This window comes from Diadema setosum, chromosome 11, assembly GCF_964275005.1.
Source record: "Diadema setosum chromosome 11, eeDiaSeto1, whole genome shotgun sequence".
In the NCBI taxonomy this organism is placed as follows: domain Eukaryota; kingdom Metazoa; phylum Echinodermata; class Echinoidea; order Diadematoida; family Diadematidae; genus Diadema; species Diadema setosum.
Window position 1 is genome coordinate 35,813,701 of NC_092695.1, and position 13,154 is coordinate 35,826,854.

Here is a 13,154-nt window from a genome sequence, read left to right on the forward strand (position 1 = left end):
AACCAGCCCTGAATGTGAATGAGAACCCTTTACAGATGTGGTATATCATATATCAATATGCAAAGCGTTATCACTGAAATTCATAGCATGTAATCATATGTATATATATATATATATATATATATATATATATATATATATATATATATATATATATATATATATATATATATGATATATATATATATATAGGATATATATATATATATATATATATATATATATATATATATATATATTATCCCAGTGGAGACCCAATTTTCAACTTGCGCACTTTTTCAAAAAAAGAAAAAAAAAAGGAGGAACAGTAAGCGGAATAATACTGTCAAAGCTACACACCGTTTTCTCTTTTCTCTTTCCTCATATCTCTCTCTCTCTCTCTCACACACACACACACACACACTTGCTAACTTTGGTTTCAGACACATCATATTGCATTGATCAACAAATGGACCCCTAACTAAAAATCATGCAACATCTGCAGCTGCCGTGATGAGCAAAAGCATATGATACTAGCACAATGTATGTGTGTATTTTCCAATCTTTGCTCTGTGTTTTGTTCCTTCAAAAACAATTACAGTCACTTTTTGCAAGGAAACATTTTTTCTCCTCAGTTGGTCCCCAAATTCTATGACCATTGGCTAGGATCTACAATATTGAGAACTCAATATACATGTTTACTCACTTATTGTTCAAGCAGCAGCAAAACTAATCAGCTTTGATTAGTTTTGAAGTTTAGCAGGTTATTGGCACACACCTGCAAAGTGCAAGACAGATTTAGTATTGCTAATGGCTTCATAATGTGATTGGCCCAGTGTGTACAGCACCTATGACTCCCCTGCCAAAGCCCGACCTCAGTCCGGAAGTAATTCCAAAGTGGACAAGTTCTGGTCTCAAAGACGTGTATGCGACAGATGCACAACTTGGCTGGACTTCTAAACATTTAATTTTGGCTACTAGTGGGAGGGGACCTTGTTTGATTGCATGTTAAATTAAATTGGGTTAGAGATGTTGCAGAGTCATAAGGTCGGTCATTTACGCCGAGGCCAAACATGAGGATACAGTACTCTTGGCCGGTAATCTCCCATCTGTCTGCAAATCACATCTGAAACACTGGTAACGTTTGAAAGCAATTTGTGGCAATTATTGGGTAATGCAGTCTGACTGAGAATAAAATGACACTTGACAAGGTTTACAAGTGTGTGTCACTGCCATGTGTGTTTAAATAGTGTAATTGAATTATTCACATTAGCAACAATTCTTTACTGCGTGCCTTTTCCTAGTGTCAAATGTGGTAGCTTTATTGCAGTATATTCTCCACATCGGATCCCCCAGTTATAGTATGGTCTAAAAAAAAAAATATCTGTACTTATGTTTCCCCTAATCTGATTTTATCACGGGATCTGAGGCTCTATACAAGCTCGCTTTTACGCAGGCCCCATCATATTTTTTCGCATTATGATCTCAGTTTAACTCGCATGTATACAGACCTTGTGTATACCAAGACAAACTTGAACATTCCGGTGAAGTTCTATTTTGAATTATGTTCTGTATAAATTTCGCGTCAATTTACTTTATATTATGATATATGTGAGAAATATGAAAATAAATTGAAATGAAATGAAAATGAATTTAACTTGCAAACATAATTACTGGCCATTTCTACGTTTTCCTGTGTGTTTGTCTTTGCATTCAAAGTTTCATATTTGTTGATTTGTAAAAAAAAAAAAAAAAAAAAAAATGAATTGATATTCTATATGTAGTTCTCACTTTACTTCTGAAGTTCAAGTTTGAACAGTTTTCACTTCTTGATCTTCTGATATTTTAAATGATACATGATTTGTGAACTGCATTATCTAGTGCAGATGCATATTTGCTGCAATAATGAAATATTACAAAGTACAGTATCATTGTCCATTTTTGTCACTGTCAAACGAAGGTGAATGGGGATCAAACACTGTAATAAAGCAGTGCATCTCAGTGTAAACGTAGGGCAGAATGACAAAACTTCCTCGGTTGTCCTCTGGTGGCTTTGAGTTCGGCCCTGGTGCATAGCCAGTAGACAGGGCTCAGTACTCAATACAGGACTGAAAGGGGGGCTATGATTTTATGCCAAAATAAAGTACAGTCCGACCTCTCCTATGCGGCCTCCCTTTATCCGAATCTCTCTATGATCCAGATGCGATCTCGGCATGTGTGTGTTTTTTGTTGTTGTTGTTGTTGTTGTTTGTTTTTTCAAGCTAATAATTATGGGGAAAAGAGGTGTCCAGCTCAAACAAAATTCCTACACAAACTCATGTGTATTACATATTATTCCCAACATAATTAACATAAATTCTCATCAAATTTTCATCTAAATAGTACGCATTCAGACATTCACTACCCCCAAGTCACCTCAAGAACATGGACAGAAAACATTTCATTAAATTGGGGCACAGTACAGGTGATCGTTCTTCGACAGCTGCGTGTATTAAACAGTGAGTCTACCATATCCGGCCAAATCCCTTATCCAGACAAGTACCGATCCCGACATGTCTGGATAGGAGAGGTGGGACTGTAGTGAGTTTATTTAGATATACAGTATATATATCAATACTGTATCTTGGAATTTTCCATGTGTTGGACTTTGAATGTATACACTGACGAAGGCTCGAGGTAGGCCGAAAATTTTGTGAATAAAAAAACCTTGTTGGAATCTACAAATGGCGTACTCAAGACTCATTCTTCTTATATACCCTGGGTATATGTGCGTGTGTGTGTGTGTGTGTGTGTGTGTGTGTGTGTAAATATGTACACATACATTTGACTGTTACATTCTTGCAGAGGCAGGATTGGCCATCAACCCACAGAAGAAAAAATTGGCAGAAATGTTGCTGTCTGCGTGGCAAGTGGTATTTATTCTCACAAGCCCAGTGATAAATTGATACATTATTCAGCATCAACTCAAATTTAAGCAGTAGAGGCATATTTTGCTATTGGAAACATTTTGGATAACTGCATAACATAGCCAATGTTATTCGATTCAACTAATTATTGATAACATAGCCAATGTTTGTTTGTTGTTGTTTTTTTTTTCCATCTTTGAAGCACCTGCTATATATAAGCACTACAATACCCGGTATACATATTGTGCATGTGCATATGAATCTATGATACATATTTATTAGCAAAACTGGCATCATGTTCTCTGTCTTTATCAAATACAAGTCTTACAAACCTACAAACGAGGAGTACTAAAGCATTGATAGGTAATATAATTGACCCCATGGAAATGGTCCTAATGAGCATGTCTGCTTGTGGGAGTCACACCCACTACTGATACATTTACAGTGTATTTTGAGCCAGCCTTGATTGAGAACAATGTACCACTTCCCGTATGACACTGGATCAGGTTAAATCTCCATGGACATTTTCAAGGAATTAAAGACTCTGAAACCTAAATGTGGTCTTATGCTGATGAGAAGGCTACCTCTTTATTGCTGTTTTCTTGCTTCAACTGGTTATAAGAAAAATGGCACGATGTACTGTTGAGTATACTTGTGTGATCAAAACAGAGTATAATTTCTCAGTCTACATGGTGTTTCAGTTATGATATCTTTGTAAAGACTACTTCAATAAATATATGAAATTCAAAGGGGTCTTGGAGTAAGACTAGAAATTGGCTATGCACGTATATACACAGAGATGTAGCAATAGCAAGGATTCCATGCATGTAGAAGGAATTGTAAAATATCAAGCCAACACATACACGGAATGTACATAATTGCAAAAAAATGATGTAAGAACCGATAACATTGCAGGCTGGTAGTATGTTACAGCAGTCCTCTATAATAATCCTTTCAATTTCACCAGCTCTTGCTTCTACAATGTACTAGATTCCATCAGTAGATAACAATAGGCATCATAAACAAAATGATAAGTCTAGTTTACTTAATCTGTTCATTCTTTTCGCTCAGAGAAATATACAAGTCCCTTGAATTTTTCATTGTTTCCATTGTAGTAGTAGTAATAGTAGTAGTAGTAGTAGTAGTAGTAGTAGTAGTAGTAGTAGTAGTAGTAGTAGTAGTAGTAGTAGTAGTAGTGAGTAATAATGGTCTATTGAAAATTAATGACACATAAACAAATAAATCAAAATAAATCAATTAAACTTGAACACATGTATTAATATAACTACTGTACAGGCAAGTTAAGCATATTTCACTATCATATACACAAAACGCAACTGAAAATTTCATTTCATCAATTTGAGCACATACATATAGATATACACACAGAGAGACTTGAAGCTTGTATATATATGTATGTATATAAATATATATATATAAAGATATAGGAAATACATGTATATACTAATTCATCATTGTCCCATAACTTGTCACTGTATGACAAAATATCCATTGACAATTCCTGGAACTTGGAAGACCCTGTGGCATGGTAGGGTTCATGTCATGGGAAGGCCTGCCTGACTCGGGATACATTTGGAAATTCCTGTATTAAAATGCAATGTGTACAGCTTTACCACTGATCTCTACACACATGGAACCAAAGAATCTAGCTAGACTGGAAACGAACTTTTCTGATGAGCATGTGCTTCAATGTACATATTTGCCGATGGGCGATTCTAATCTGGCAGGGCTGTGTTAGTTGTGGTTCTCGAATGTACCTAGGTGGGCAGCGAATGGAAATCAATTCAGTCGGACCATCCGTCCCTCCCCACACTAATGGGTCTTTAAGCAGGTTTAAGGATCAGTAGAATTACCTCTAGCTCGAGAAATAATGTCTGCTGTCTTTCACAAGGCAAAAGTGATGATATTTGTGTCTACTTCTTTTCTGTGTAACTTCTCTTCTTCTTTTTTTTCAAGCAATTTACGTAGTTCTGTAAGTTTTGTAATTAGATATTTTTGTATGAGGGAACTGCAAATTACAAACCCTGTTTTTTAGCAGTCCCCTCCATCTTCAACAACTTTCTTTCAGTATTTGTCATGAAATTGACAACATTGTATCTCAGTTCACAGTTTGTTTGTTTTCTTATATTGTTATTATGTGTATTCAAATGTTATAATTATATTTGTTGGAAATGAAATAAACGGACTGAAACGTGATAGTTTTTTCCATTTAGTTTAGAAGTTCTCCTTCATCTCCAAACTCGGCTGCCAGAGCCCTGTTTGGTCTCAAGATGAGCTGTGCTGTGGGATAGGAGGAGACGACGTCCTGCATGGTGTCCAGACAATCCTCCTCCACAGGAGCGGGGCAAAGGCCCACGCTGACCACTGACCGTCGCTTGTTGTCCAGGCGTGTTGATCGCCTGACTGGTGTCACCATCATGCAGGATGTAGCTGGGGTATGGCCAGGAGTGCAGTGGATTCTAGCACAGGGGAAAAACAGGAAGGCAGGGCCAATTAATTTGTCAATTTCTACTGCTGCATATGGTTGACTCGAGTAAACATGCACAGAAAAATACAAGTACTTCAGTTCACACCATTCTAGTTTTCTGGGGCTTCGTTTTTCCGAAGAAAAAAAAACCAAAACACACTTTTAGTGCATAAGTTTCTGCAATTTTGCGATGGACTTTCAACAAGTCTGTGTGGAACCCCTGGAATGCCTTCCAATAATATGTGGTCATGCGGGGAAAAAAAGCTTGTGACCTTCATAAACTAATCTTACAGACTTAGAATAAGAATTTATATTGTCTCTGTTAACTCTTTATGTGCCACGTTCGCACGTCCGACTCAGTCGACGGTGTGCCAACTTCGCATATTCTGCTCAACAAACAAAGCTGCCAAAACCGATCGATAAATCGGCTAATCACTGCTAATGCCACGGCACAATGAAAGCGTATCTCGTGCTTTTGTTTCTCTCATATACGGCTTACATTCTATGTGGTGACTATCAAGCGGTGTTCCCAACTAGATTTGCTCGTACATTCTAAGTTACTGTCACGGTTTTACGTGCAAAAGTCATGCATTTACAGTAATGTAGCAAGTGGTCATTTAAAAGAAAACTGAAAATAGATTCGTCATATAATTTATATCGAAACAAAGCTTGGCATTCCTCTTTCACTTTGCCTGCTATAATGCCTATCTTAGAAAATTGTAGAAGTTATAGAAATTGGAAAAACAGAATTCCTTCTCAAAGCATGACTACCTTCCTGTCTCAGAATAACGTGGCACACAGGGGGTTTCCACCGTGGCACATAAAGAGTTAAAACCAACAGTTTTATCGGTTTTGTTTATGAAAGTTTGTCCGACTTTTAAAGCAAAGATCTGACCAGGGTATGTGCTTTTGAGATTTTACTACAGTAGTACCCCATGTCAGCAAACAGAACATTCTCTACTCTGGACAGAGAGGGCAGCCTGCTGAAATATGAGATCTGTGACTTTGTGCACACAATTACAGCATCACTCGCTGTCTGTAAACCTCATGGATAGAGTTCATGCAGCTTCCATGGACATACCTGGCAAAGTAGGGAGTGGTTTCCTTCAGACTGTACTTGATGTTCAGATGAGATGCAGGACTCTCTTCCCTCCTCACAGACCGATGATGGGGCTCATCGTCGAAGTCCAAGTGTGCCACAGGTGTCTGCAGCTGGAGGCTTGGTGAGGCTCTCATGGGAGGAGACAGGGCACCAGTCTCGGCGGGGCTTGCCCTCATCTCGATGGCGCCATGTTCATCTTGGTCCTCTGAGCTCAGTTTCAGTTTCAGACGATAGGCAGCTAGACGATCTTGGAGTTCTTTCACAGGCTAATTTGAAGGAAAATTCTTAACATTTTTTTGAAAAAGCTTTTTACAACTTCTTAAGAAATCTTATTTACGATATTAAAATAACTTCCATCAGAAGAAAGAAAAACTGTTCCGTTTGTTAAGAGTGATTTTGCTGCAAATCAAAATTGTGAAAATGCTATGTCATACAGTGGACTCCCGTTATAACGAAGTCCTCGGGACCAGCAGTATTCTTTCGTTATAGCGAAATTTTGTTATAACCGAACAAATAATACAAATACATAGTGGATAGCATTGCGGCCCTAATTTCTACTTAAACCACAATTTCGTTATAACCGTGTTCGTTATAACGAGAGTGGTGAGGAGTTAGTTGGGGATTGAAAAATCTAAGAGATGATGTCTCTGTTAATGAAGACTTATGAACCTCTGGTCTTTGTGGAAAAGCTTGATCCCAAGAATGTGTATTATTATCATGTCCACATCTTTTCAAGTCTTTCCTCACTCATATTTTCCAATTTTCTATGCTCTTGCTGAAGATGTACATGTTATACAACAATCACACTTGTTTTATCATAAGTATTGATTTCATTGTTGTAACTATTTTTCTTCATCCTTATACCATTATTTTCATCATTGTCATCATTTATTTATCTATTTCTAATCTTTTGTAAGGGTAGCCCATTCACCAATAAATAGTGGTCTTCCATGGAGCCCTGAATAATTTACTGATAAACATACGTACATTAAATAGTAAAATGTATATACAGAAGAAAACAATATACTGTACACTGACATTGCAAAGTAACATGAAACAAATATTAACATGCCACAACAATGAACATGAGTTCACCAGAATGCCGCCAGAAAAAATGAGAAATATTCATTCAATTGCTGTTATGTGCATGAATGATTAGATATCACAGAATTTATCATCATCATCGTCATCATTCACCATCATCACTGTTGAGACTGAAGACAAGGTGTTCATACCTCAGCTCCAAACTCCAGTGCCTCACACAGACACTCTGCAGCAGACTGGTCACCGTCCCTCCTCTCTGTAATGGCTGCCTTGCAGACCCAGTAGGAAGCACTCTGCTGGATGAGTGGCACTTTGGTCACCATTCCATCCAGCCAGGAGGACATGTCCTCCAGTGGACATCCCTGTCACACAAAGTGATACAAAAGAAAGGCAATCACTGACAAACAAATAAGGCTACACTATACATGTGACAGTCCTTAGCAAGCAAGCCCTCAAATCTAGGTCATTACAGCTATGCTAGACATGGCAACAGCCAAATCTATTTCAGATTCTACTCAGGATAGATAGAATTTACCCAATCTTGATACAGACACTGGATAGATATACAGTCAACCTTGCCTAAGTGGAATCTACATGTATTTGGACTGAAGAAATAGCTTTGACTTGAAAATTTGACTTATGAGGGATTAAAATCAATAGAATATAAAGAAGAGGACTTAAAAAAACCTGTATCGTCTTTGTGTTGAATCATGTTTATCAGACAAGAATTTGCTGCTTTGAACTCATAGAACTTTGGAATCATCACACACTCTGCACATATTTTAGTTTTCAAGGTAAAATGACATACCAGGTACACAAGTAGTTTGTTCTACTTCACAGTATGAGATTTTACAAACCTCTTCCAGCATAACCAGGCACTCTTTCATCACCGCTGAGACAGGATCACTCGTCTTGGGTTGAGCACCCACTGACCTTCGACCCGCTGGGGTACTGCTCCTACCCCTAACTCGGGAAGACGGGCCAGGGGTGCACGATCGTCTCCGTTTGCCCCAAGAGGGGGGCATGATCAGGGAGGACTCGTATCCAAGAAAGTTGCGGAAGCGAGACGGTGTCTTGCCTTTTGAGATCAACCACTGCTCCAGTTTTGTCCTTACATTGGGTGGAAGGATACAAAAAATTTGCTCTGATTCTCTTGAACAACAAACTTACAATGGGCTGATGTACTTCGCTGATTTCATGGTTATGAAGAATGACACCTGCTTCTTAGTGTGGCATGGTATCATCGAACAAAATATTTGCAACTTCACATTCATTCACCATGGCCAAACAATAGCACTTGATTCTTTGGTTGATATTCACTCCTGTATTAATGCAAAGGAAATTCACCCTTTGACCTGTGAGAGATTTTTCATCTTGCTGTGTATGTCTAGTCATACTATAGCTGAATATTGATGAGACAAAAGTGGGTCAACATTTCTTCATGTCCTTGTGTTCAAGAATTTCCTGTTAGAATAATGATTTTGAAAAATAAAAAAATAAAAGACTACCGGGTAGTCTTCGTAAATGAAAAGTATAATGAATTATCTTTTAATGCTGCCTTACCTCATTCCAACTTTACTGGTACATTCTGCTGTTGCTGGAGTATTCAGAGCATCAGACACAGAAAATGGCGTTTCCACAGTAACCGTTGTATCTTTCTTCCGAGGTGATGCAAATCTGACAGACTTCCTACTTTGAGTGATTGCTTTAGGCTTAAACGTCACCTCTGTCTCCTGGTAGGGACCCGAAGGTTCCAGAGTATGGTTCGTTCTATCCACCAAAGGCCTGGTGTGGCAGAAAAGAAGGGTGTAATATCAGTTAACCCTTAACATGCCATCTCTGCATACACTGCACATGACATGAGTATTCTGTCATGCGTGTTTGTTGTAATCAAGTCATTAGGGAGGCTTTAGATTTGCGGCACGGACGTTTGAGACCAGTGCATTGGACGTTCTCTTCTCCCCTTGCGTCGTGCTGAAAAGTAGCTTTAGATTACGCCGAGACGCAACGTATAAAAAATAAAATGGCGCCCCCATATGTTTGGTGCATGAAGTAGTTCTCTATGTCGTGAATTGAGCAGACATAAAAATAGCCCAGAACGTGTAGTGAAAAACTCAGACGACGCAAGCTATAAATAGATCGACTTGACACGCTTCTGCGCAGGCGCAGAACATGTTTTTTTTCCTCTGAATGTCCCGTCGCAAAAATCTAAAGCTCCCCATTGTCTTCAAGCAGACATGCCATGCTATTGGTACTGGTTACAATATACATGTGAAGACCTTCATACACATGTTGCATGTACCTTTTTCTATTCATATCAAGTAAGCTTACCCTTTTATCCTTACCCAGAGTGCATCTTCATACAATATCTGGTACTTTAAAGATTCCCCCAACATCAATCGCATGTTGACTGCTGCTTACTAGGTACGTAAATTGTCATGAAATTGCAGACATGAATAAATATCAAATATCAAATATCAATTAGTTTACAAATCACAAATTCTGGAACTGCTTGATCAGAATATGTATTGTAATTTTTTAATCATTTTACTTTTTCATCTTTTCTGCACTTTCCGACATCTGCATTTTGTGATTTCATCAACAGTAAAGTCAACTGCACTGTGCATCACATTGCTGAGTGTTATACATCTTATCTTGACTAATGCACAAATTAACAATAGCAAGGCAGATCCTATAGAATAATGCCTCTGATAGTATAATATGATAGCCATTTGCTCTGTGCAAAACATTTCAGGATTAAAGGAATGGTAAAGAAAGGTGTGAAATTGTTATGTATGAAACTTGTCTTGGTACTGTGAACTAGTGGACCTGGTTTAGGCAAGGTGTGTCATGGTACTTATTTTAGCTCTGAATAAAATGTGCTCTTGATTACATTACGGCAGGGAACACAGATGTTTGAAGGATTGGGCTTAGTAGGTGTAGAAAAAAAGAGAGAAATGATTAGAAATATTTGAAATATACTTTAATCAAGCAATTCCTGATTTTGTGGTGTGGAGACCTATTCATATCAGCAGGGGTCATCATGAACACAGGATTAGACCTGGATATCAGGGGACTTTTTAAAAGAAGCACGGTTATACTGCAAAACAGTTTGCACGGTTATACTGCAAACCCGTTGAGGACGGTTTGATTTTGCTGCAACACGCATTTCCCGTAGACACCTTCCACGAATGTACTTGGGACTCATCCTATATGGGTTAAGCATTTGTTTCAGTTTGATAGGCATACAAGACACAGAAATGAAATACAGCTCTCTTTGATCTCGCAGTTGATCAATGCAATCTTTAGTACCACTTCACAATATGACTTCAACTTACCCAAATGTTTTATTACACTACAAAATTGTACTTGAATTGAAATCATTTATTTCTTTCCACTGTCAAGTACTTAACATACAAATTCACTCCCCCCCCCCCCCCCCCCATCTCTCTTTCTCAACATGTGCCATATATTCATTGTGGCATAGCAGTTAGTGTGTACAAAGTACATGTCGCCCCCTCACACTGAGGCACACTTACACAGGAGTGACAGCTGGTTGAGAGGCTCGTCTCCCCACCCCGGCTGGTCCTCTCTGGTGTTGCCGGGTAGCAGAGGTATCCCTGGACAGAGTGCTGGGGTTTAGACTCTGTCTGCCAGGCTTTCTAGTGGACTGCGAGGTGGCTCGCGTACAACTGTGGAATGAGGGAGTTCGGCCATGATGCGACGAAGGTCCTGGGGTAGAGAACCTAGCTGTTGTCTGGAGGCTGGGTCTGTTCTTCTTCTCTGATTTAGACAGCTGGCAGCTTTTCCTGTTTGATGGAAATACGAAATACCAAAGTGTGCACAACTACTCAAAGAAATTCCAAGTAAACCTAAGGTAGTCTAAGGCACAAAGTCAACAAGCATCCATTTCTGAGATTTAAACAACATAAGATGGAATAGACATGGAAAAAAAAAATGACAAATTGAAAAATACTACTAAGGAAACCTGATCCAAATGGAAATTTCACCTTATTCTTCAATTGTTCAAATTCAAATTGATTTTGATCCCTGTTGAAAGTGAAACTTCTTATAATATGCACATGTGACTACAATTTTCTCCAAAATACACTTTACTTCATCACAATACAAGAACATACTATGATGTACTTTTATCTTCAGATATATTGAATTTTGTTTTAGAAAATGCAAGAAAAACACAGTGGAATAAAGACTGTGTCTCAAAGCACAGGCAAGTACCTAAGTAAACTGTAATTATTGATATCTTTAGCAAGTAAAGAAACATACCTCTTGGCAGGAAGAGGTGTAGTCCTGTGAAAACTCTCCCCAACAGGCAACCCTTTCTTGGTTCTCCACTCAGCAAGCTTCTGCAACATTATTTCTTTTGTACATTGTTTTTACAATGTAATCAGGTAAAGTGAATAAAAACTGTCATTAGAACATATGCAAGAAACATTGAAAGATTCAATCAATTCTCATCTCTGGCAAATGTGCAAAAACAAAATAATAAAAAAGTCTCCTTTATAGAGGTGTATCAACATACTCCCTTGTTTTTGTACCTCCTTTAGTTGATACTCCATTGTTTTGTACCTCCTTTATAAGGGGTGTTTTTGTATTGGAATATGATTGTTTTCCCTGTATTTCTTGCCTCATTATAGTCATGCAACCAATTTGGTGTCTTCTTTCATTGCCACAAGCTAACATTCTTGCATTAATACTTTACAATGTACTACAAAAGGCAGTCAAGTGACAAGAGACATATATTCTTTTCCCCATCAAGTCAGTTGACCTCCTTGAAACTTTGGATCTAGTCATTATCTTGTCTCCATGGAAGAGTGTCCAATAGCTTGCACGCTGTAGGACTTTTTGTTGATTCATTTTTGCTGATTGAGATGCAACCATTACAATTACAAACTGCCATAGTCTACACTGAATTGATGGCCAGTGCATCCGCACACATAACATGCCCACAAATTTCAAATCCATTGACTGGACAAGATGTCTGTGTGCGCATGCGCTGGCCGTCAATTCAGTGTAGCTCTCCCAGGTTCCTCTCGACCGAGTCACATTTAGTCATCAATTCGAACAAAAAAGGACTATTGACAGAACCAAACGTTGCACGAACCCTGTTGTCAATACTTCAACTTCACTGGTAAGTCTTCAAATTGAAGAAATTTTTTGATTTTAAGTTGATATTTGTCCACGATACTACCCTGTCATGATCCTGAATGCTACAGTCCGCAGCCCCATTACGCTACACACGTATGCGTATGGGGCTGGTTGCAGTAAGGCTTCGATCTGCTTTATTTACTGTTTACTATAACACTATGTTATTAGTGTAACGATAACATACCTTGTATACCTTGGAAGTGGACATAAACCAAACTTATAAGCTGTTGCCCCTCGTTATCATCATAACAATTAAATTTACATGACATTAATAACTTTTTGGTAGGCGCTGTGCAAAAATCACATCAGTTCGGGAAACCCACTCACAAGGGGTCCCCTCCTTATAAGTAACCCGTCCCCCTTATAAGTAACCCCGTCCCCCTTATAAGTAACCCCCGGGGCACCCCTTATAAGAAGTCTCCACGCTTTTTTGCAATGCAACGCGAAAATGAAAGGACTGCGGCAA

The 13,154-nt window shown here is 38.4% G+C and overlaps 1 protein-coding gene across 1 annotated transcript; it reads right to left on the minus strand.

Annotated features, from left to right (window-relative positions):
• Positions 1-4,357: 4,357 nt before the first annotated feature.
• On the minus strand, positions 4,358-11,896 carry LOC140234964 (uncharacterized). Its single transcript, XM_072315002.1, has 7 exons — positions 11,807-11,896; positions 11,059-11,328; positions 9,083-9,304; positions 8,377-8,629; positions 7,711-7,881; positions 6,455-6,741; positions 4,358-5,365 (listed from the first exon to the last, which is right to left on the minus strand). The coding sequence occupies exons 1-7, from the start codon at positions 11,893-11,895 to the stop codon at positions 5,116-5,118; spliced, it is 1,542 nt and encodes a 513-aa protein (XP_072171103.1). The 5' UTR covers position 11,896; the 3' UTR covers positions 4,358-5,115.
• Positions 11,897-13,154: the final 1,258 nt, after the last annotated feature.